The sequence below is a fragment of the Corvus hawaiiensis genome, chromosome 3 (assembly GCF_020740725.1).
Source record: "Corvus hawaiiensis isolate bCorHaw1 chromosome 3, bCorHaw1.pri.cur, whole genome shotgun sequence".
In the NCBI taxonomy this organism is placed as follows: Eukaryota; Metazoa; Chordata; class Aves; order Passeriformes; family Corvidae; genus Corvus; species Corvus hawaiiensis.
The window spans coordinates 80,334,287-80,360,102 of NC_063215.1; the positions used below are offsets into that span (position 1 = coordinate 80,334,287).

Below are 25,816 nucleotides of genomic sequence, written 5' to 3' on the forward strand. Positions count from 1 at the left end.
TATACCATTTATGTGTAGGGCCTATATGACAGACTTTTGTAATGCTATTCTATGTACAAAGACAAAAGATAGCAAGGGAGGTGTTAAGCTTGAAGTATTCAGAAAAGTGCTTGTATTGTATGGATTTGGTTATATTTTTACCCACGAAAATATATAAATTAAAACTTTATTATTTGAGCATGTGTTGCCTTTTGTGTTCATAAGGGAGATACAGGATACAGGCAAAATAACTGACATACCTCTTTATGTACTTAATTTATCTAGTTTAAAATTGAGACCATAGTGCATTTTCCTTTCAGTATAACACCGTATTTTCAGTGGGGTTTTTTAATGCTTGGATTAAAGCTTAATGCTTGGATTAAAGCTTACCATGAAACTTGTCTCTCTTATGTCTTCACAGGCTCTTAATTCATGCTTAAAATTCAGGGTTTCTTGAAAGGTGGCTTAAATTTCTCTGGTTGTACAGCAATAGCTTGTAGCTTCCTTTTGGTACATGCAGTTGTCAGGTGAGAATTAGAAAAGCTGGAATGGCAGATCCATGAATCTTTGAGATGTGATAGATTTCTTCATGTGGAAATCAAGTGATAGTTGATAAACCGATAATTAGACAAGTGCAGGTGAGCAGAATGGCAAACAGTGTTTGCAGCATGAAGCAGCCCAAGTTGTGTGAGTTACACTGGGATTTACTGAATTAAAATTATTGGGTAAGACCTGTCCTATGCTGTTGCTCAGTGTATGCGCCACATAAATTAAATAAGTCCTTGAAAAGTTCCTTTTCTGTGTTGGAAAGATGGGGATGGGAATTGGACCTCTTTTAAGAGCAGTGGCATGCTGGGCTCTTCCTGTGTTGTGCAGGATATTGGAGTGCTGTAGGAATATTCAGGACTGTTTTTCAATGGTGGTTCCTGTGAACAATGTTAGAAAGTGGAAAATACTGTTGAGTACTTTATCCCAAATAGTGTGGGAATGATAATACTGTCTTTGACCTTAAATCGAGTCAGGATGCTGGAGTCTCTTCTTTATTTCCAACTCGTGTCATTGATTTCTTGCTGTAAAAAAGTCCTGAAATCATGATTGTATTATTAAGCAAGGAAGACTGAAAAAAAGGAATAGGAAGGTTATCTGCTTTCATATATGAGCAGTTCCTATTGCAGGTGGGTACTTCTGTAGGATGTTTTTTCTTGAGATACGAAAAATAAATGCTAGTAGAAGAAAGCTGTAAGACCAACTTGTCTGTCTGGAAGGGCACCTTTACTGATTTGGGGTATTATGTTTGGAAGGTCATTCCTGCTGCTCCTTTCACTGCTTCATTAGGCCTTCAACAAGGAGCTTTGTGCTGACCTTTGGGGGCTGTCCAGGTGGACAAAGGAGCAGGAGGTGCCTGGTTGATTGTTATCCGCACTGACTGGTCCTGTTACCAAGCGAGGAACTGCTGGTTTGTTGAAACGTGGGAGTACTGCTAAATTCCTTGGGGAAGAAGGATAAGAGGAGCCTTCAGATGTGAGACAAATATCTCTGACATGTGGCTGTTAAATAATTAATTTTCCCAAAGGATTTGAAGAGAGCATTTCAAAACACTGACTACTTCAGATCTGTATGTGTGTTAAATCCATTGTACTTGTGAGGCTGGCTTTGTTCCATACACTGTGTGACTTGGAGAGAAGAAGCTGTTTTGTAGGCAGATTGTGTCAGGATAACAGACAGAAAAAAGCTGTGAAATTAAATGTTTGAAGTGTGCAGCTGTTCTTTGTTTTTTTCTGAAGGGAGGGTTGCTTCTAACTTAGAGCATGGAGTTAGTTTAAAAGAAACAGTGGCTAAAGAAATGGACAAAACTTGTTTCCATGTTCTTCCACTCTCTAGCTCAGAATTGCACTAGAGAAGGAAGGATCACTTGAAACTTTTTTCAAGATTACATATGCTGACTTAAAATTTGTTCTTCACCTTAAGAAATAATAGATTTTACATTTTGTGCATGTTATGTTAGAAGGAGAGAATCTATTTGATTAAACTTGAATTATCTGCATGTGTTTTGAGAGGGAAGGCACTATGGGAATGGGAACTGGAGTGAAGCTAGGAACTGAGGTGGTGTGCCACAACGCATGCAGTAACTGGAAGGCTCCTGTGCAAGGCTTGTGCCCAGACTGAATGCTGGTTCAAATACTAGAGACATGCCTTCATTTACTGGTCTTACCCACTAATTTTTGGTTCCTATCATAGCCCCTATGAGGAAAGCCCACTCTGGCTTTCAGTATGCCATTGCATTAGATCTGGTTCTGATCTTGGTTCCCAAAGCAATTTCAGCGTGGCTGTGTTACAGGAATGCTGGCTTGGCCGTATTAAACTATTTGTAGTTTATTTTGTTTTGTACGTTTCATCTGAGAAACCACTGATGACAATGCATCAAAAAGGGTGAATCCCCTTTTCATCAATAGTGTTTTGTTGTCTTAATCCTGTAAAAAAATCAAATGGATCTTGGTCAAGGAGCCGAGACACAGCAAGCACCAGAACTATCATTGTGTGATGTCAGCCTTCAAAATCACAACCATAATGTTTTAATAAAGCAACATATTTTCACTTAGTACATTAGTCACTTTATGCACATGTAAATGCAGGTTTTAATTTTATGTTACTAAGCAGCTATTGAGGTGAAATTGCCAAGAAGATCAAAGCACAGATAAAGCTTTTAGCTTTGTAGTAGGTGTGATGAGTCTAATCCTTATTTTGTGTAACTCAGCATGGTGTTAACAGTAATTAGACAGGAGAAAAAGATTATTTTTATGCCAGTTGACGATCTGGCCAACTTAAGTAAATGTCAGTGTATGTTTGAGGGAAATAAGAAAAGTGAAGGGAAAAAAATCTGTGCACCATCAGTCTTTGGTTTGGTTTTTAAAAGCATAACATACTGGCCTCTTTCCTAATCTGTAATTTTTATCTTGAAGTTATGCTGACAAATTAGTAAGTGTTGGGAGGAGGTGATTTGTTACCACTTCAAAGTGAAAGCTTTGTTTGTACTTCAATTTTCAAAATGACACACTTATGAAGTGTTCCTTTTAGCATATCATTCTAGTCACAGGCTGCCTCTGTGCAGTGCATGCCTTTGAGCAATTATCAGTGAGCTCCTTTTTCAGCAGCCTGTGTGTGCCCTGTGCTCTGTAAAAGAGCACTGCCTTGCATGCTTGCCTGAAGGCCGATTCTGTACACTTCATACCCTGCCTTAGCTCTCTACATCTAGCAGGGGAGCAGTGGGCTCTGGCCAGCCTAGGGCTCCCTCTGTCCCCTCCTCCAAGGGATGGTAGATGGCCGGTGAAACCTTCCTTCCTGTCCACATTCCTTGTTGTGTGAGTTTTTTGATAAATGGCCAGCTCTGATTTGCAAAAATGAAGTGTATTTTAGAACAGCATTTTGAATCTTGTTTTAGATTTATTTTTTCTTTACTGTTCAGCTATTTTTTCTTAGCTAAGAGCAGAGAGAAATTTGCTCTTCAGAACTGGGGCTGCACCCTCAGTAGAAGCTCTGCTCTTCAGGAGTATATATCTCTTGCATAAAGTTCATAAATCAAAGTCTTCCGTGTTGAACCTTGAGACCTGCTTGCTTGCGCACTGCTTTACTATGTCAAGGAATGATCTGATATGCTGCAACATCTAGATTTGGAAGACTGTGAGTTGAGTTTCTCCTTGTGGAAGCCTCCATGCAAGCTTTTTCCTACAGAGGCAGGCTGTTGGAAAAACCTTTACGTGACACCTAGCTGAAGCTAGAAGCTTGTCTCACAAGCTTCTCAGTCACACCTTTAGCAGTCAGAAAAAAGTTGGAAGGAATGATGCTCACAGCAACCTAGAACATGAGTGATTTCTGTCCTTCAGCTGAACAAGCTGATGTTTCTTCCACTGCTATTGGGTTACATGGCAATTCCACTTGGAGAAAGATTTGAACTGGTAAAAATTACACCATTTTCAAATAACAAGCCCCTAATTAGACAGGACATCAAGGCTCTTCTTGTCCCTTTTTCTTAGTTCAACTGTGATGCAAGATGTTGCAAAGACACTGAATCAGCAGTATTGATACCAGAGGAGGTTATTGTCTAAGCCTTTCAAATACAGTTCAGTAAACTCAAACGCTAAATAGTGTTTATTTGCACTGACTTTCTGCTTTCCAGCTTTTTAGGCAAGACTTTAGAGGAGATCCAAACGGCCTGCACAGAACCACAAAGACCTCTGGCACAGTGCTAGCTGGCAGCTTAACAGGTACAGTCTGCCCTTGATAGGTCTGATAGAGCAACCAGAACTGATGCTGTTACTGTGCTTCTCTTAATTTTGCGTGTGTGAAATCCTGTGAGAAGTCTGGATGGCCATCAAGAAGAGTTGTTTCTAAAAAGCTGTAGGTCTTCCTTAGCAAAGAGGAAGTGTCAGCCTGCATGAGTTAAAGCAGAGTATTTTGATCCATAGTAAATCAGTAGTGTCTATGGCCTGGAAGGTGGGAAGCCTCCATTGGTTTGCAAGCTGATAAATGCTGCATCCAGATTGGTGAGTCACATGGATCCTGTGTGTCTTTCATTCTGAGAAAGTTGAGGCAACAAAGGTGGTAAAGGTAATTCAGAAAGGAATAAAGCTAAATTCAAGGAAATGACTTGCAATAGGCTGCCTTTTTTTTCTGGGATCTCTCTACAGTTTTGATCAGTTTTATCATGGGATATATATTTTGGTACCTGGTATACTTTATGTAATATTGTATGCCCTTGTTAAATCTTGAAAAGTTTCCTTTTTTGTTTTCTGTGGTGCCAGAAATACTTGTGATAAAGTTGACAGAAATACCAGTAGTGCATATGCATATGATTTTGTGATACTTCTCTACTCCTGACACGTGCGTGACTTGTTTGTATGACAGGCCTTTATTTTACTACTGCTGTGACAAGTCAGATTGTGCCTTTTAAAAGAAGCAATAACTGTTTCTCCTGTACCGACTTGAAATGGTGTGTTTGGCTGCTACTCTTCATCATTTGCAAAGCACTGAATAGGAGAATGTCTTGGGTTACCAGAGAAGCACAGCCTGCATTTTGTAACTTCCAGAAGTTGTCTTTCTGGAAAATGAATAGACGAGGGTAAACTTGGAGCCTGTTGATGACGCAAGGTTTCCATGTACCGTGTAAGCTAAACCTCTGTTTTCTAGGAAGATCATTCAACACAAATAGTTCTAAGAGTACAACACTGTTGCTTGCAACTGATAGGAAAAAATAAAAAGCTTATTACCTCTTTGTGCAGAATTTTTGCCATGTTGGACTGAGCCACTGGGACTACATACCAGGAAGACAGTAATGCTTTTTTTGTGGATACCCTTTCAGTTTGAGCAGTGAGAGGTTAGACAAGCAAACGGTCCATTTGCATCCTCACCTGCTGGAGCACATGATCTGCAGGCTGTCTGAGCAGGTTGCAGTGTTCCAGCAGTGGATTAGTTTTCTAAAAGCTTTGAGGAAAGAGAAATGCAAGCACAATCAAACTAAATGTGAATTGAGAGGCACTAGTGTCCTTATGTGTGGTGTAATATTGTTGTATACTTTGGGTATATGTCTGTCTTAATAGAATGTGCACTTTCTGATGCGTATTACATTCTTCAGTGAGAAAAAGGGGGGATTTTTGTATATTTATGTATTTGGATAACATCATCTTGAAGGGTTACAGACTGCACCCAGGACAAAAATCACAGCTTAATACTTGATAGGTATATCTGATCTGTAGTAGTTTATTTTTAATTCATGAAAGCCATTTGTTTGATTTGTAGTTTCTGACCTTATTGTCCCTCTAAAGAACATTTTGTGAAAGTCACTGATAGGGATTAAGAAGCTAAAATAAGCACTGGGGCATAGCTCTTGTCTCTCAAGACCTCACGTGATGAGATGCTGTAAGATTACAGGCAGAAAGAGGGAATTCATAGAATGCAAGTGAAAAATGAGTAATGGTTTTGTTCTGAACAGTGTTCTCAGTGATAGAGGTTCTGTGGTTATTCACCATTAACTCTGATGATACGATACAGGTACTTGGTCTGTTTTTTCTTCCATTACTGAAATTCAGATAGAATATCTTGTGCATAAGAAGACTGAGTAGAAGTTAGATGACTTGACTTGAGTCTAAAAAATGAATCGTTTGTAGCATATTATATCCAGAAATATGTAGATATTTCTCCTGAGCTTACCAGTTACCTGAAATCAAAAGCCAAATTTAAATATTACTGGAAAAGTACAGAAACCTTAGAAGCCATTAGCCCTGGTTTTCTTGTTCTGCCATTCTGCAGACACCATAGTTCCTTCTTTTTATGTATTTGCACCTCTGTGAAATGTAATTCTTGATAACTAGAGGCTTTATTTAAAAACATTGTAGATTTTTTTAGGATGTAATTTACATTTTGTTCAGTTTCCTGATTCACTTTTCTTCCAATTCATGCTGGAGATTGCTTTCTTTGGCAACTCATAGTTTTTTGTATCATCAGTCAGTTTTCTCAGAGATAAAATAGTGTCTCTTCTTGTCAGTAGCTGAAAATGCAGGTTAAACATGTTGATGGCATGGATTTAGAGCAGCAAGAATAATGGGATTTTCTCTCTTGTTCTGAAATGCGTTCTTTCTAAAGCCGAAATTTTTGATTTTTGATTTGAAACTATGGAGGATAAACTTGCTGTATATAGAAGTTAAGGCTATTGCAAGATCACATGCAAGAAGGAGAAAAATTATGTGAGACCGGGTCTTCTTACTAAATACGTGGATTAAACATGATTCACTTGAGTCAAATAACTTCCCTAATGCATATGGCAAAATAAAACCAGTCTCATGAGTGTGTGTACTTCCGTTGTGCATGAAAGCATGAGACTTGAGTATGGACAATGCTGGTTGCCCTATGATTAAGGACATGCTAATGACTCATGTCAGAGAAGTCAACTGTGATTGAATAAATACAAGACTGACATCTATTAACTGGTTCATGTTTACTTATTTGGATACTTGAATTTTGAGGTCCTGGCCTCCTGGAAGGTGATTTTCAACAGAGAACTCCTTTGGGAAAGGTTTCTGTCTGGTGCTACCCTGCTTAAACAGGAGCCTTTGCTCATTGCTGCAAGATACTGCCTTCCCCCTGGTCCAGTGAATAGTCATTGCAGCCTGTGGTAGCAAAGTGTTTCTCAGGCTGCAGTGTGTATCTCAAGCAGTGATGGAAGAGAGGAGAGAGGTCTGTAAGGCAGTCTGTTTGGAAAATCTCACTTTTTTTCCTAATTACAGAAAATAGGACTAGAATGGAGTTCCTGAATCATTGACTTTCTAGCAGTGATATAATGCAGTCTTCTTAAGATGATTCTTACTCAATTTACAGAGCTGCTAAGCATTTTTGTCTGACAAAGTAATCAGAAGAATCTTCAGAATACTGGATGCCTGTATTTTCAGTCATTTTAGACATGGATGTTCTTGTGCTAGTGGTATTTAGCTTAAATTGTTATTCTTCCGTACTGTTAACTTTCCTCATCCATAAGCCATATTCGTGGGGAGCCCACCCAGTCCTCTTCTAGCATTTGTTTGAAAGCTCCAGTGAGCCAAACTTTCCTCCTTTTGGGTTGTCCTGATAGCCCTGGTCTGCATCTGCTTTGTTTCAGTGTTTCCTTCCTGAGCATGGATGTCTGGTACTGGTGTGCTGCCCCAGAGATTCTCTCAGTGCAATGCGTGATTCCTTCTCTCCAGGAACAAACATCCTAATGCCATCTTTTTCCTTCTTAGGACTTTATAATATGAATGGAGCAGCAATGTTCAGTGGCAAAATAATGTTCCCAGATAATTCTCTTCTCTGTCATTTCCAAATTATGAGGCTCTATTTTTATTAGTTCTGCAAGATATGATGCAATGATGTGTCCCATCAAAATTAATTCCATTTATGTTACCTTACTTTTCAAGGTCATCTAATTCTTAAGCTCTGTTCTGACTTTATATCATCCACAAAGTTTATTAATAGGAATTTCTTTTATTGTACTACGTGAACATTGCCTGGAAGTATTAGATTTGAAGTCCCTTTTTTTTCCTGGCCTTTCTGGTATCAGCAAAATATTTGAAAAGAAACTGTAGAAATTTGAATACCTAATGGCAAGGACTTGTTCATTTATTTGGTGTTTTATGAGACCAGATTTATAACCACTCTGTAATTACTAGATTTGATTTTTTGATTCTATTATTTTAAGATGGCACTTACTTAAGCTTAATGTAGGTCACCCTGCCTTCATTTAAGCTTCTGATTTGGGATTTAGACAGCAATATTCCACCCTAACCATACAAATGAGAACTGGAGTACATCATATGTACTGTTCATTTAAGCTTCATTGCTTCAACAGCTTCATCAGTGGGACACAGAAGTTACCCTGGGGGTAAGGCATGATGTGAGGCCATACTTGAAGTCATGACAGGAGAGGGATGTGTGATGGTGGTGTTTTGCTTTGTCCAAGGTGAGTCTGTGTGCCAGAATATGAAAGTTGTTTGATTCTCTCTTTAGAAAGTGGTTGCTGTGCAAGCCCAAACTAATCAGATAAGGGCTATCAAATGCTGCATTACTGGTCACTGCAGAGCACTTAACACCTTATTTTAAGTTTTCTCACCTACTCTTTCCAAGTTTCTTCTCTCAGCACTCATCTCTTCTGCCTGTCTGTGCTTGTACAGATGAATGTACTAGGCTTCATCATTTGTACCTCAAATACTGAATAATTTAATAAAAAATATAATCTAATATTCATGGAAATCTGACACCAGCTACTGCTCACTGAGATAAGATGTTTCCTTCTACTAAGGACAGAGCAAAAATCTTCATTATATGACTTACGTACATTTCTTATTCAGAAAATCCGCTTCATAGTGCAGACCCCACACAGCAGTTGTGACATAACCACTTGAAGTATAACTCTCCAGAGTATAACTCAGAGTATAACTCTCCAGAGTTCCTTCTGCATCCTAACAAGCCCCCTCAGCAGAACATATTGTTGATGTGCTTGTGTCATGGGGTAACACTGTCCAGGTGCCAAGCACCCTCCAAAGCCTCTCACTCACTTCCCTCTGCAGCTGGACAGAGGAGGGAAAATTCAACGAAGTGTTCATGGGTTGAGATAAGAACTGAGAGAGAGATCACTCATTAAATACCATCACAGGCAAAACAGGCTCAACTTAGAGATATGACGTGAATTTATTACTAACAAAATCAGAGCAGGATAATGAGAAGTAAAATAAGCCCTTAAAAACCCTTTGTCCCAGCCCTTCCTCCTTCCCAGATCTACCTCCTACCCCAGTGGCACAAGGAGACAGGGAATGGGGGTTATGGTCAGTTTATCACCCGTGGTTTCTCCTGCTGATCAGGGAGAGGAGTCATTCCCCTGCTGCACCGTGGGGTCCCTCCCACAGGAGACAGTTCTCCGTGAACTTCTCTGATGTGAGTCCATCCCACAGGCAGACAGTCCTCCCAAAACTGCTGCAGCATGGGTTACTCTTCCATGGGGTGCAGTCATTCAGGGACAGTCCCTCTCTCCACAGGTCTCCCATGGAGTCACAACTTCCTCTCAGGCAGGCATCCACCTCCTCCATTGTGTGGCTCCTCCACGGGCTGTGGGTGTGGTGGGAATTGTGAGAAGTGCTGTTTGTTAGACATCATGAAGTACTGTGACAGGCACTGTCCTCACGGTTAACCAGAGGCTGCAGCATGTCTGGTCTTTACTATTTAGGATGATGTTGTCTGGCTAAGCACAGTTGGGAAAGGGTTAAGGAAAATGGATAATGTAAAGGATTTGTAGTCAAAAGTATTGTTTTTATTAGACCAGTTGTGACATACCTGAAAAACTGGAAAGGAATTGCATGCAGAAAGCTACCCTCAAGTTTAAAAGAGAAATTGCAATATTCAGATAAAATTCAGATTAAATTGAAGGTTAATTTATCTATTTACCCATTTAGCCTGTCAGAGGAAAGAGAGTTGGTACGTATGTATTTAGGGAGAGTAGGGATACAGAACAGACAGTGACAGAATTGTCTCTGGAATACTATCAGATAGGTACACAGGCATCGTGGAGGTGACATAAACAATAGCTTCATAATAATCCTTTCCAGCTATTGTCTGACTGGTTTTAGAGTATTTAGAGATTAGGCTGTTTCTGAGAGGAAGCAGAAGTTGCTCATATGAATCCACCAACATGGAAAACATATATGTGTGCTCAGGACAGATACGTGTTTCTTCTTCTCAGTTAACTTTCTACCTTAAGAGGGTCAGTCGCTTCTTCCCACAAGCTTCTCAGGATCGCCCGCTAGCTGGGGTTGGTAGCTTTAGCCTTCCTTTCAGGCTGTCATCTCCCTTCTACTGATAACTAATTCCCATGAAGAAGTGAATGTTGAGGTCTCCATAATAAACCTACTGATCATAATGTACCATTTGTAACAGTGAATGGTTTATTCAAATAGCTTGGAAGGAACAGTATTTTTTAAAGATATGCAGGCTTAAAATAATAAAACCTACAAGTAGGCCAAGGATGCATAAATTAAAAAATAATTTTGGGGGGGGGTGTGTGCATGTGTATAGGAAACTGCTAAAAAGAAAGCACTGGAAGGAGACTGGTGTTCCTTTTGCACAGTGACTTGCAGTGAATGAACTGTAACCATTTGTTCTTTGCTAAGCAGTTCTTCTGTGCTGCTGCTTCTGCACAGAGTAGAAAAAGCCAGTGGTGTTTCTGACAACAAGAAACCACATCCGGAAGAGGTACAACTGCCTGATTTCACACCCCTACAAAACAAATGTTGGTGTCGTAGGAACTTGCCAAGCAGCATGTTTCTTTCACTGTTTGTTGGACTACTTTGATAAGCATATGCTATATTGTCCTCAGTCATTTGTGGCAAATGCAGCACATTGCCTGTGTTGGAATGTATGATTGTTGAAGAAAAGTACATTAAAATAATTTCCTGCAAGCAAATGCTGAAATGAACGTGACTTGGAACCTGAATATATGAAGGGACTGTGCTGTGCTTATCTTTGTCCTTGCAAGCACATCCAGTAACTTACTGTGATGAGTGAGGAATTAAAAGTCACCATTTCTTCCTTCCTCTCTTAAAAGCACAGCCATGTAATTAGTTGAAGTGTTATTCAAAGGAGTTGCTTATAGGATCTTCCATGGAGAATGGGGCAAAAATCTGCAAAACCAGACCTGAAGGCAAGAGAGAAGGGTTTTGCTTGTTTGTTTTTCTTTTTAAATTTGATTCCTCATAACCCCTCCCTGCCTTCAGCCAGCACTTTTGCTGCAAGACAGCTTCAAGGGAGGGGAAAACAAGTCCAAAGATACCAGTGGTTTTGCCACCAGCTGCGGTAAATGGTGGGGGTAGGGAATGGGGCGTGGTGGTGGTGCTAAGGAAAGAGGGGGCTGGATTTTGGTGTTCTGTTTAAGCCTACAAAATCACAGAAAACCACAGAATTACAGAAAACCAGTCATCCTAAGAATTTTCCTACAGGTTGAAGACCAGGACGTTTGTCTGGGAGTGAACCAAATTACTCCATTATAGCTTGTTGGTGCAACACCTGCATGGAAGAGAATCTGAAGCTGGAAATCTGATGCCTTGTCTGTCTGGGCTCCCTGAATGACCTCCCACTGATCTTGGGGAAGGGGGAGAGGCATTGCTTGACTTTCCAGCTGCAGGGTTTTTTTCCCCCCAAGAACTAGTTTTGGTTCCCCCTCACAGGAAAGGTGTTTTTTTATAAAAATAAGTTACTTTGAAAATTTTTCCTGTAGACATGTAGCAGTATTCCATCTCTGAGCTCCAGTTTCATGTACTACTCAATGCAAGCAGAATTCCTGCCTTCAAGTTTCCCTCATAATGACTTGCAGCTCCTGCAGAGAAGAAGGAAGTAGAGACCAGAAATAAATGCCTAGTGAGGTTAGACAGCGGAGTGCAACACTAGAATAGCCTGTGTAAGGAATACTTGGAAGTATTTTGAAAACCTCTCAGGCAGTTCTGCAGTTAATGTAGTAGGTGTCATTCAGGGGTTTAACCCTGTCTATGATACACAAAGGGCTTTTGAGTAGTCTAGGGGAAGATACAGACTTGCTTTTCTTAGTTACCTGTAGACTTCATTCTATGAAAAATGCTTGGAAAGTGCACCTAATAGGTGTAGTCTGAAAATCTGGAAAGGTAGTAAGTTATTGCAAGTCATTCTCTTACAGACAGGCATGGACTCTAGGCTGTGCTGTCTGTCAGTCTGTCTTAAGCCTTATTTTTGCATTTTTTAAAATGCTTTCCCCAGTCGTCTTTGCAATGCAGTCATTCATCATGCAGCCATTCACCCTGTCTGCTCTTTTAAATGGTGGTCACAGCTTGCCCACTTGTCTTGCTTTTATTTGTTTTGGAGAGTTTGCTGTGCTTTTACCATGTATTCCCATAAGAATTTTCTGAGGTTTTTTTTCTTGGTGTTGCCTTGATAGATTAAAGAAAATGAAGAGATTAAAGGAAATGAAGAGTGTCATGGAGGGAAGCAGTTCTGTAGCTCCTTAAATAGTTATGCACGTACTTGAGATCTTCACATTATTGTACGTTTTGAGTCAATACAGAGTTATGCTTTTAATGGCACTTTAAAATAGGTAATTAATAGTTAGTCTTGTAAGCAAATGTTTCCATGGTTTATCACGTAATCACAGAATGGATGAGGTTGGAAGGAACCACAGTAGGTCATCTGGTCCTTATCGAGAATAGTTAGCTAAAGGAATTACTAACACCTTCTACAGAAAAACAGTGTTAACTGTTTTAATGACTCATTCTTGCAAAACTTTGCGGTCGAAGTCTCAATAAAGTCTGTGTGTTTCTCTTCTTCCCTTAGATGTTATTTTTCATATAACGACTTATAGTTCAGCTCTGCCTTGGAGATTTTTTTTTCTAGTTACTTGTTCTAGAAGTGCAGGCATTGAAGCAACTCAGATTTGTGCAGTGAAGGGCTAGAAAATGATCTACTCTTGCAGGAGGTAGGGATATTATTTGAAACAGGATGAGGGGGGTTTTTTTATTTCAGAAAGGTAAAAAAACCTCAAAATTCGTAAGTACACAGGGTACCCATATTAGGTCTTTGAAGTCATGATTTCTCTCTGCCATCAGCTTCTTCTTGAAATGCTCTGCAAGGACTCTGCCTTCAAAGCAGGGAGTGGAGATTTCAAGTTCCTTTGGTTTTTCTCTTTCCTTTGCCTTAATTGTTTGAAAGTGTCACTGGAGGAATTGCTTTGAAAGGTAGGAACCCTCATGACGTGCTTAAATATGTATTTATCAGCTCAGTTGTGGTGTTGAAACTCCAAAACCTCATCAAAGGGGGTGTGGAGAAGCCTTAGAAATCTTAGACCAGCCCTGGTTGGGAGCAAAAGAATCTTTTTTTCTTCCCAGGATGTTTTTCTTCCCAGTATATTTTCTTCCCCAAGCAACTGATTTCTGCTTGTTCAGTATGACTGGTGTACAAAGGAGGAGACTTCCTCTGATCATCTGTGTCCTGTGAAGGAGGGAAGGAGAGTGTGAACGAGTGACCTTGTGTGGCTGAGCCACCACAGCGAGTTGCTGGGTAATAAATTTCCGTGGAAGGCTGTGGAAGTAAGCTGGTGACACAATGCAAGAGTAGCACAAACTGACACTACTTATCATTGCTCGAGATCCACAAGGAGAAAGGAGGCTGGGAAGAAGGTGAAAGAAAGAGTAGGGAAGACGAGGGAAATAAACATGTTAAGAAATTAGAGGCTGGCAGATGGTATTTACTGTACTTAAATACAACGGTGTTCAGTGCCTGCTTTGTGTTTCTGCAGCAACTGCCTGAGCACACCAGTGACAGATGGCATGTGAGGTGAGGGATGGGGACCTGTTTCTGCAGTATTTATTCAAACAAAAATCCTGCTTATGTGAAGCCTGAAAAATCAAAGTACATCTAGAAATAATTTTGCCTATGCTTTTTTGGAATGTATTTGAAACTGAATATATAAAACTGAAGAGCTCTATGCATGTGGCACACCTGTATAGTGAGATTCATGATATATTAGTAGTTTTGTTCAAATTCCTTAGGAAAAGACAAAATAAATCCACACTTGAAGTGGAATGACTTTTCTCAGGTAAAGTTGGCTCTTCTGTTAAGAGAGCCTTACCATCATCATCTCTGCCTTTGTTTGTTTGTTTGTGTGTGTGTTTTTAGGGAATAGATTTAATGGCAGTAGGTGTTAAAAAGAAGGAAAGTCATGTGACAGTCATTTTTTTCTCTTAGTTGGATTCTTAGTTAATCAAAAGATCTAATCCTGTCACTAATTTTCTTTATTGTGTTCCGCCCTAGGATATGACTGTGGATTCCATAAATGTTTGCAAATTACATTGTGGGATGGGTTGTTTTCCCTCAGCTATTACTCAATTTTGCTGTGTTTTGGGGAGCGAAGGGCTTTTATTTCCAATATAAATCTAATAGAAAGCTACACCCTTAGAAAGTTGTAACACTGAGTGTGTTTCACAAGGCAGCTCTTTGTAGGGGAAGTCTTCAAGGTATATGCTTCTGTGTCTTCATAGCTGCCTCACTGAGATGTGGATATCTTTGGCTTTCACTGGAAAATTAGTTTGCAGTCAGTGAAATCTGCCATTCCCTGGTTAGCATATGGCAGTTCAGGTCTCCCTCCACATCTCAGGCTATTGTTTGATGCATAATATATACTTACACTGAGTAATACATACTTCTGCTTCAGTAGTAGTCACCTTCCCTGATTAGAAATAAGCAGGTGGACTGACAAGTGAGTCATTTATCTGTACCATAAACATACTTTTATCATATTAAGGTAATGTTATCTTAATCAAATCAAAAGAGATTGTCTATTAGCCTGGCTGTAATACTGTTAGATAGAATTCATTCATGTCATTAATGCCTGTTCTTCAGTGTACAGCAGAATGTCATCCAAGAGCTTCAGGCAGTTAATTTTACTCATGATGGCTGAAAATGTGGACTTGTTCCTGGCTGGTTTCTGTTTTCTGTCACTAGTTGTGACCAGTAGGGGACTAAAATGGAAAGGAATTCAAATGTGTTTCAAAGGCTGGCCTGGTTTTGATCTTCCCTGAGGTGAATGAGCATTTTTGGTGCCTTCAGGCTTGTTTTAAGCCAGGAGAGCATCTTGGATGTCTCGTCCTTCCAGCAGAGGCATTCACGTGGCACAGCTCTGCTCTGAGAGGGAGATACGTTTCACTTAACAAAGAATAACCCCTTGCATTAGACCTTTGCTTTGGTTCAGAACTTCCATGACAGCTTTGACCGGAAGCAAATGTGTCCCTTAAATCCTCTTTTCAGTGCTAGACATGCAGCTTTCATTTAGTCCCATGGTACCCCCAGCTCAAGACATGGGTTGCTTGAGGAGAGCCATTGCTTTTAGATTTTCTTTTTCCTTCTCCATGGAGATAGAGCTCTCTGAGCTTCTTGGCTTTACTGACTCACCTCAACTTCCTGTGCCCCAGACCAGAGTGATTTCGCTAAATAAAGGTTTGATTCACAAGTCTTGTGGTCAGACTTAAAGTTCCAAGCAAAACAAATACAAAGCCTACAATACAAGCCTGTGCTTGATAATGGGATAAGCAAATAGGAAATGAAAGGCATATGATAGTCACTAGGATACTGCTGAGAAACCACTTTCCAGCTTGTAAACACAGCTTAGCTGTGTTTTAAACAGCCCTCTTGCGTGTTCTTCATTACAGCCCTTTCTTTGCCACCTGCCATTGAGGTGACTGATGTTTTCAACATGTTACTAATTTGTGGTTTTGCATATACTGTGTACATTCACGTATTTCTTGTTCTTTGTTTCAGAGATGGTGATGTTGCTGGAATGGTGGTCAGGCACCGATTGCACCCTTTATACTGACCCAGAGAGTTACCACAAGTACGGGAAGGAGAATGCCATCGTAATCCTTAATCACAACTTTGAAATTGACTTTCTCTGTGGTTGGAACTTTTGTGAGAGATTTGGGGTCTTGGGGGTGAGTTACTTAGTATTTAAAATAAATCTCCTTGGATGTGAAAAAAAGCCCAAAATAAGTTAATTGTGTTTTTGAATTAATGGATCCGTGCTCAAATTTCACCCAGCTGCTGTCCAGAATTAGAGGTGAACCTAAAGCAGTGCAGTACAAGTATGTGGAGACAGGATGGCTTGGGAAACCACAGAAATTTTAAAAACATTGCAGTTAAAGCTGATGAAGAAGATATTTTCTCAACCTGTGGAGATCATTACAGTTATTACTCTCTGTGTGCTTACTAAGTAACTATTGCAGTTCATTGTGCTGCAGAAAAATGAGCTATCCTGTGATTCTTTCCCACTAAATTACAGAATTTGTTCGCTTTTTCCAGTGTAATCCTACAAATCCACAGATAGAGTTTGAATGATGTAGCCTGCCTCTCTCAGAATGGAAGAGCAGCCATCTTAAGTGAAAGCAGTGACCAGCTAAGAGCTAGTAAGAGATGGGGGAGGAATGAGTTATTCATTGTTGAATACACTGCTACATTAAGCTAGGAGTTCATTTGCGTTTGTTTTCAGGGATGCTTTTTTGTTTCCCCTGTCAGATCATGGGGATAATTCAAGGCCCAGCCTAAATCAGCCTGACTTCATTCTGTGGTGGTGAAGATATTCTCTGTCTATAAAGGATTTAAATAAGGGTTCCTCTCTCATAAGAAAGAAAACTAATGACTCATTTTGGCAGCATCCTGCAGCATCCTTCTAGCTTTGATACTGCCACTGTCAAAAGTCCTGACGTGGATTGTGTAAACCTCTGATTTTTTTGTGGCCTTTCCTTTGGACTCTGCATTTTCTGGACTTTCAGGCACCACTCCAGTCACTTTCATATTACAGTAATGGCAGTCTGTTTAACAAAAGCATAAAAAGGGGCCTTAAAAGTGGAGGAAAGTAAACCTAAGCATTACAGGCTCTTTTTGTAACCAAAATGGCTGTTGGCTTCTGAGTAACACTTCTACCATATTACCTAGGACTTTGGCACAGAGCTGGAGGATGGGCTGGAACATAGGAGATGTAGGGAAATCTGTTCCTAGCAGGCAGATGTAAGTGCAAAAAACAGTGACTCTGTAGTATAGTCTGTCTAATTTTGTAAGCCAAATGGCCTCAGTTCTCTGAATAAAGCTGTGTTTTTGAAGGCCAGGTGCTTCTTCAGAAAACACCAACGTAGAAAATGGAATGATTGTTTCTGTACAAAGTGATAGGGGCCTACAAGGTCAAAAATACCTTGTTTTGCATTGTTGCTGTGTGGTTGAATTGAATCTCACTACGTGCAATTTTTTTTTATGGTTTTCCAAGTTAATCAGGATTCTGTTTTAGTTTTTTATGTTGTTCCCTACATGTAAGGAAACCACAACATAGAAACAACTGTTGAAATTACTGTGCTGCACTGAATATATTTTTTCCTTTTTTTGGCTGCTTGCATTTACTACTCAGTTTGCATTTATGCTAATTTTAGGATTATTTTAGGAACTGATATATGTTGGTTGTTTTTTTGCTTTTTTATTTTCTAACAACAAAACAAAAACAACAACAACAAAAAACAACCAAACAAACCAGCCAAAAACCAACACAAAACTATTTCACTCCTGAGTAATGTACTGTGGTTTTTCTTCCCAGAAACTGTTCCTGGAAGAAATTGTTTCCACACGCTCTCATTTGCATAAATGTCTTTACTCAACAAAGCAGTGCATTTCCCTCTTGAGGCAACCAGCCAAAGTTCATCTTAAGCCATGTTATAAAAAGCGTAAGGAATGGAAAATGCCAAACAGTCATTTTCCTAATTGGATTGTCTGTATTGGTATACTGGTACTTGTCTTGGGTCAGTGCAAGGGTAGGTGATTGTGCAGTGATGGGGAGTGTAGGTTGGTTTGACTTGTGCTGCCTTACATGAGTTTCCACTGTGCAAAGTTTTGGGGCATGGTGTGGCAGCATAATTAGGAATGTAAGAACCGTTATGTTGAGGGCTGATGTTTAGGAAAAGAGTTACAGGAATGAGCCAAGTATACAGAGAGCTTTCTAAGGTGTCGCAGCCTCCAGTGTGTTGCAGCTCTGGGACTTTGTGAGCCAATGGGTGTTTATATTTAATGATGTTTAATTGTATACTCCGTGAACTTTCTATGCAAACTTTGGGTATCGGCCAACACCTTACTCAGCTGATCTCATGTCTACTGCAGCTGAAAAGGAAATCTTGCACATGTAGTCTTCTGCATCTATTAGGATGTTTGTGTGCCCTGTTTTGCAATGTTTTAGATAACCTCTCTCTTTTCTGCCTTAACTAATCCAATGAAGAAAGGATAGATGACTGGGGAGGGTGAAGAGGGAAAAGGTGAAGACAGCTTGGAGGCAAAGGAGTTGGAACTGGCTGTGCTTGGCTGCAGCAGGCAGACAGAATGCCTTTGTTGTGACATTCAGCTGTGCCCTGCAGCTCTGGCAGACAACAGTAGTGCTCTTAAGAGTGTCACAAGCATGTGTTCAAACTCTCAGTATTTTACAGCTTGAACATTTCTTTAATGAAGCCATTAAATGTTGTAATTTTTTGCTTAGTTGTCATGGTTTAACCATCCAGGCAGCTAAACACCACACAGCCACTTGCTTACTCACTGCCCCCCAAGGGATAGGGAAGGAATTGGGGAAGGGCAAAATTTGGGGGTTGTGATAGAGTTTAATAGGACAGAAAAGGAAGGGGCAAAAATAATGATAATGATGATGGTGGTAAAAGAATCAGAGTATATAAAACGAGTGATCCACAGTGGAGTTGTTCACCACAGTCCCGTTCCTGAGCAGCAGCCCCCAGCCATCTTTCCCTGTGGTTTATATACTGAGCATAACATCATATGGTATGGAATATCCCTTTGGCTAGTTTCAGTCAGCTGTCCTGCTGTGTCTCTTCCCAGCTCCTAGTGTCCGCCAGTCTACTCTCTGGCAGGGTGGTGAGAAGCCAAAGAGTCTTTGATGTAGTGTAAACACTGCTTAGCAACAACTAAAACATCCATGTGTTACCGACATTATTCTCATCCTAAACCCAAAGCACAGCTACTGGAAAGAAAATTAACTCTATTCCAGCTGAAATCCAGACATTGCTTTTGTTTATTTGAAAACAGTATTAAACATCCTTAAACCTATCTTGTCCCTTTGGTTCCTAAAAAAAGTCTTTCCCTTTTGAAAACTGCCCTTCCTGGTCTTAGTTGAAACATTCAATCTGTGCATTTGTCTGTTCCTTCTTTTATCTCTTGTCTCCTGGACTGACTTTTTCCTTAAAGCCAAATTGCCATAATCTCTACAGGTTTATAAAGCTCTATCAGGGTGGTTTCAATTTATCAGTGTTGGTTTGGGGGGGGTTTTTTGCTGTTTTTGGGAGATGGAGTGGAAGTGGCAGAGTCTCTTGCCTGTTTTTAGGTTTGTGAACCTGAGTGTTGTTCTAAGGACTGAAATCTTGCACTTGTCTGGCATGAGGTTCTCTGCTTTCATGAAGGGTTTTTACTGGCTGTGGAAGAAAATTTAGCAAAAAGAACCAAAGTGCTAAGAATTTGAGAAGTATGTGTGAATAAGAGGAAAGAAAAAGAATGACAGTTCTTACATTTATTTTACTTTTAGGTTTTTTTCATTAGTATGATACTTTTTGGAGAACCCATTGAAAAGACAAGGACGCACAGGGTTGACAGTACTGAGTAAGAGCCAGAGATCTGTTCATTTGTAGTGGAGAAGGAGAAAATCCCATGAAGAAGCAATGCTATGCTCGCTTTTACTCTTGCAAGTTACTGTAGCTATTGAGAATCTTGCTAGCTGTTGTTGGATTCTGTGCAGCTGGAGTTACAGATGTGTAATTCTGCAGCACCAAAACTTATATGATTTTGTCAGTTGTTGTTGGAAAATAGAAGGAAGCAAACTTCACAAAAACTAAAAGTCATGAGGGATTTCAGGAAAACCTGCATTCAGCCCAAACAATCATTCACTTACATCTCTATTCCACTTGTGGGGTTTTTATGAAGGGTTCTTGCTGTTTTGTTTCCGGTCCTTGACACCGATCAACCACCCGTACCCGCCTCCTTGTGCTGCCAGACCTCAGTGTTGCATGCAGGACGGAGGGTGCGTAGGGGTCCTTGATGTCAAGTCAGCATCATGCTGCCATGGGCAGCATGGATGTCTGTGGGGACGGCTGAATCCTGCCTCCTCCTGCCACAGAGGATGTGTTGTATGTGTTGTGGATGCTCTGTTTTTCCACCCCGTGCTGGTGCAATGGCTGGATGGGATGCTGACTCTGGTGTCTGTGTGTTGCTGTGTTGTGTAAATAGAAGCGTGGTCTTGGTGACAGGTCCCTGCTCTCTGCTGTGTCCTTCCCTTTTCCTGTCTATGACATTCCAGTCCTAGGATTTACCTTATTAGTGGGGTCACTAGCCACTTCGTCCCCATTCAAATGCATTAGTAGCATTTAGTTTCTTCAAGGTGTGTTGCTAACCATCCTGTTGAAAAAAGACCCACCAGACACCAGAACTTAAAATCAGGACGTGGGCAAGTTCTGAGGAGGGAGGTGTTATTCAGGATTCTCACCAAAAGCACGTTAATATGCTCCCTGCCTTGATTCACTGCTTTGTTGTTTGGTCTGATGAAGCAGCAATAAAATACCTTTTCTAGTAATTTTAATAACCATTTGTCTGAGATGAAGACATTAATATTGGCAAAAATTGTCTGCACTTTAAAGCTAAACCTGCTGGTTTTAACCTTAACTGTCTGTTCCATATGTCAGGAAACTTAATTTTGCTTAAGAGTTGCTTATGTTGAAGCTGTTGGAAAAAGCTGAGTGTGACCTTAGATGTAGGTGTGAGAAGATGCTTTTTTATGTTATTGTATGGGACTAATAGGTGTGTGAGCACAGTAGTTTGTGTTCTTTAGTTTGTTTGTGCATTTTAATATATTATTAGATTTTTAAATTAGATTTGAAGTGGTAAAGGGACAAAATCGGGCTTGCTAGAGATAAGTCTGGGGGTGGCATGCCAATGCTTGAGAGGTGGTGTGCTAGTGAGGTTCTTTGGTCTGATGTCTCCATGGAGGTGGAGGATGTCAAAGCTGCAGCAAAAGCAGGAGGGTTGTTGATGCATTAGAAGCCATGGAAGTGCCTGATAATGGTCACATAGAAATTGGGACTTCTCCCCAAAAAAATGGTGCCAGGATCAAGAGCCCAACTGAAGTGCATCTGCACCAATGCACATGGTGTAGGTAATAAACAGGAGTTGGAAGCCATTGTGCAGCTTGAAAACGATGTACCTGCAGTAACAAAAACACAGTGGGATGACTTGCACAACTGGAATGCTGCAGTGGATGACTATGAGGTCTTCAGAAGAAATAGGCAAGCCCTGTGGGATAGCCCTGTGTGTAAGGGAGTGTTTTGATTGTCTAGATCTGGACAGTGGTGATGAAAAGTCAAGTGTTTATGGGTAAGAATGGGGGGTAAGCGAGCAAGGCAAGTATCTTGGTAGGAGTCTCTTACAGACCACCCATCCCATGATGAAGAGGCCGAAGGAGTATTCTATAAGCAGCTGGGAGAAGTCTCACAATCAGTAACCCTTGTTCTTTTGGGGGACTACAGCTTACCAGACGTATGTTGGAAATACGACACAGTGGAGAGGAAGCAGTCTTGGAGGTTCCTGGTGTGTGTGCAAGATAACCTCTTGATACAGCTGGTGAAAGAGCCAGCTGGACGAAGGTGTCCCACTGGACCAGCTGCTGTGGTGTGGACACATGCACTCTTCTGAGTAAAAAAACTGGCTGGATGACCAGGCCAAGAGAGTGGTGGTGAATGGAATTAAATCCACTTGGCAACAGATCACAAGTGGTATTCCCCAGGATTCAGTTTTGGGACCAGTCCTGCTTAATATCTTTATCAGTGATCTGAATCAGGAGGTCAAGGGCACCTTCAGTCAGTTTGCAGATGACACTAAGCTTGGTGGGAGTGTTGATCTGCTGGAGGGCAGGAAGGCTCTGCAGAGGGATCTGGACAGGCTGGATCAGTGGGCCAAGGCCAATTGTATGAGGTTCAACAAGGTCAAGTGCCAGGTCCTGCACTTGGGTCACAACAATCCCATGCAGTGCTGCAGGCAGAGTGGGTGGAAAACTGCCCGGTGGTAGAAGATCTGGAGGTGCTTGTCAACAGCCACTTACCATGATCCAGCATGTGCCCAGGTGGCCAAGAATGCCAGTGGCATCCTGGCCGGTATCAGCAATAGTGTGGCCAGCAGGACCACAGCAGGGATTGTCCCTCTGTACGTGGCAGACAGACACACCCTGAGTGCTGTGTCCAGCTCTGGACCCCTCACTACAAGAAGGACATTGAGGTGCTGGAGTGTGTCCAGAGAAGGGCAACAGAGCTGGGGAAGGGTCTGGAGCACAAGTCCTGTGAGGAGTGGCTGAGGGAGCTGAGGGTGCTTAGCCTGGAGTAAAGGGGGCACAGTGGGTATGTTATTGCTCTTTACAACTCCCTGAAAGGAGGGTGTAGCCAGGAGGGAGTTGGTCTTTTCTCCCAGGTAATAGTGATAGGATGAGAGGAAATGGTCTCAAGTTGCGCCAGCAGAGGTTTAGATTGGATATTAGGAAAAATTTCTGCACTAAAAGTTTTATCAAGCATTGGAACAGGCTGCTCAGGGAGGTGCTTGAGCCACCATCCCTGGAGATATTTAAAAGACGTTCACAGACATAGCACTTGTGACATGAGTTAGTGGTGGACTTGGCAGTGCCAGGTGATGTCAATGATGGTTGGACTTGATAATCATAAGGGTCTTCAACTGAAGAGATTCTGTGATTCTAAAATATGTAGCTGTTCTTGTAGGCAGATGAAAGTACTTTATTATTTGCATTTATCACAGCATGTTAGCATGTGCTTGGGCACATATCTTCCAAAATATTGCTCTGTTACCTTTCCAACATGGAGAAGTTTAACTCAATATGAAGCCTGAGGAATTAGGAGCATAACTAAATTTCTGGAATGATGGCTTTGAGGGACTAAAGAAATATACCTTGCCATCATGATGTCCCAGAGTTTAATATGAAGGAGTGGTATATTTCAAAAGTAGAGCAGTCAGAATCATCGAAAGTATGTCAATGCTGAGGGCAGCCTGGGGAGAAAATAACTTACGAGTCAAATTGCTGCTGCTAATGGTTTTCAGCTACAATGAACTTGTTTTAAAACTGAGGAACAAATTTTGTGTGACACTTTCAGCTTGCACATTGATTTCATGCTGTTTGTTGGGTTCTTTAAACAAGAAGTGTTGAATAACTGAGGCTGGATGTGTAAAATCAAGATTTTCTTTCTTTGACAGCATAGTTGGGCAAATGCACTACAGCAAGCTTGTAAAAATACTTTTTTAAAGTGATGTTGGTGCAGTCATTCACAAAAGGAGAATGGGTATTTCATTTGAACAAACTTGGCCAAAATAAATTAACCTGGATTAAAACATGAGTATTGTAGATAAGTTGTCCCTGTCCAGCAGTAATTTCATTAAACATCTGTTGAAATTACACAGTTCTGAGCACTGAAAATGTTTGTCTTCCTTTAAGAAGGCATCTTATGTGGAATAAATGAGCACTTTTTAATGATTATTTTTCTGTTGAAAAAGCTGTATTTGAAGGTTATCGGTAAGTGTCACATATTTACCAAAGCACTTTAGTAAAGGAAAAGTTAGTGGCTGAAGTCAACTAGAGTTGCATTTTTCCCCCCGGTATTTTCATGGGAGCTGTGCATGGGTAGATGACTGAAACAGTTGTAGCTCTAGTTACTGAAGGAGAGATCACAAAATCACAGAACATGCTGAGTTGGAAGGGACCCACAACGATCATCAAGTCCAACTCTTGGCTCTGCACAGCACCACACCCAAGAATCACACCAGGTGCCCAAGAGTGTTGTCCAAGTTCTTGAACTGTCAGGCTGGTGCTGTGACCACTTCCCTGCAGAGCCTGTTCCAGTGCCCAGCCACCCTCTGGGTGAAGAACCTTTTCCTAATATCCAACCTAAACCTGCCCTGACACAACTTCAGACCATTCCCTCACATCCTGTCACTGGTCACCACAGGGAAGAGATCGGTGCCTGCCCCTCCTCTTCCCCTCATGAGGAAGTTGTAACTGCAAGGAGATCTCACCTCAATGAGATCTCCTCTTCTCCAGGCTGAACAGACCAAGTGCCCTCAGCCATTCCTTATACAGCTTCCCCTCAAGGCCCTTCACCATCCTCATTGCCCTCCTTTGGACACTCTCTAATAGCTACATATCCTCATATTGTGGCACCCAACACTGCCCCAGCACTCGAGGTGAGGCTGCCCCAGTGCAGAGCAGAGCGGGACAGTCCCCTCCCTTGCCCGGCTGGCAGTGCTGTGCCTGATGCCCCCCAGGACATGGTTGGCCCTCCTGGCTGCCAGGGCACTGCTGGCTCATGTTCACCCTGACATCGACCAGGACCCCCAGGTCACTTCCTCCAGTGCTGCTTTCCAGCATCTCATTCCTCAGTCTGTATGGCAGCTTCTGAGGGGAGGCCTAATGTATTCCTCCTGCACAAGAACAGTCTTGCCAGCATAATGCACTGAGGAGTTTCCTTTCTCTAATTCTGTCATTAGCCTTCCTTCTACTCCTAGAACAGATGGGTGCATAAAATAGTATGAGGTGATTTAGTTTATTTTTATATTCATCTAAGGAGTCATACTCACACGTGTCTGAAAGAGCGCTCTTAAATTTTAAAAATGCATCAGCACAGTAAAAGAATAAGAACATGCCCCGGGGAGGAGTCCAGGCATCTGTTGTGCTTTTGTGGTTGTACCTGTGCTATGGATCACCTTAGCTCACAGTATCATTCCTTGGTTTCACTGAGGGGGGTGCAGGAAAGCAATGACAACTTCTCTCCTGCCTCTTGTGTAACTCATGCTCGGCTTAAAATATGTAAAGCAGTAGAAAATAGGTATGGTGAAATAATCATTTTAGCTAGCCTTTTGGATTATAATTCCTGCATTTTAAAGTCTGCAGGAGGACTATTACATTGTTCTGACACTGTGCTCTGGAGGCCTTGTGCACTCTATGCAGGGTACACTTAGATTAGTTTGTGGTAGTTCTTATGATACTGAACACTTACTGTAAATAAACTTTAAGAACATTTTGAGGTTTCTCCTCTTTTGTGGTGGGGTGGTGGTGACAGGCCTGCTGTTGGCCTCATTGTGCTGGAAAGTAGTAAAAGGAGAGCCTGTTTCTCTGCCCAGTTTGGGGAGCTGAAAGAGGAGGCTGGGCTCAGTGTTGCTGCTGTCATGTAATAGGGACTAATGTAGAACATAGCTCAAAACTGAAATGACTACAGCTGCTTCTCAGGGGAGCAGTGGGTTTGGAGTCCTGATCTGAGCCCATCACTGAAATTATGAAATTCTCAAATGCTCAAGAGGGAGCCGCTTTTATTACAAAGCATTAAATCATTTGATAGAGATGGTTCCTGCATTTTTAGAAATGGAACTGTCTGTCATCCTCTGTTCTGCTTCTGTGTAACAGTTGCTAGTGAAGCTGTGTGATTTGCCTTTGCCTTCCAGTCTTAGAAGCTTTTAGATAGCTTAATTATTTAAGGTGTTTTCCTTCTCAAGGGAGGAGAGCAGATAAAAAAAAATGAGCTGAGATAAAGAATTAGGTCAAGTCTCTCCCTGTAGCAGCCAAATGAACAAGAGTGACTGAAAAAATAAAAGTAAATATTTTCTGTTGATGGTAACTTCTACCAGTAAGTAATTTCTAGTCAAATGCCATGTCCTGGAATCCATCTAGAGCATTTTGATGGGCTAG

The 25,816-nt window shown here is 41.2% G+C and overlaps 1 protein-coding gene across 3 annotated transcripts in view; it reads left to right on the forward strand.

Annotated features, from left to right (window-relative positions):
* Positions 1-25,816, forward strand: part of AGPAT4 (1-acylglycerol-3-phosphate O-acyltransferase 4) — an 84,111-nt gene that overhangs the window by 30,706 nt on the left and 27,589 nt on the right. For all 3 annotated transcript variants that reach the window (XM_048299672.1, XM_048299671.1, XM_048299670.1), the window contains one exon: positions 15,826-15,995. In XM_048299672.1, coding sequence (XP_048155629.1) covers positions 15,826-15,995 — 170 coding nt within the window. The remainder of the gene's footprint in view (positions 1-15,825; positions 15,996-25,816) is intronic.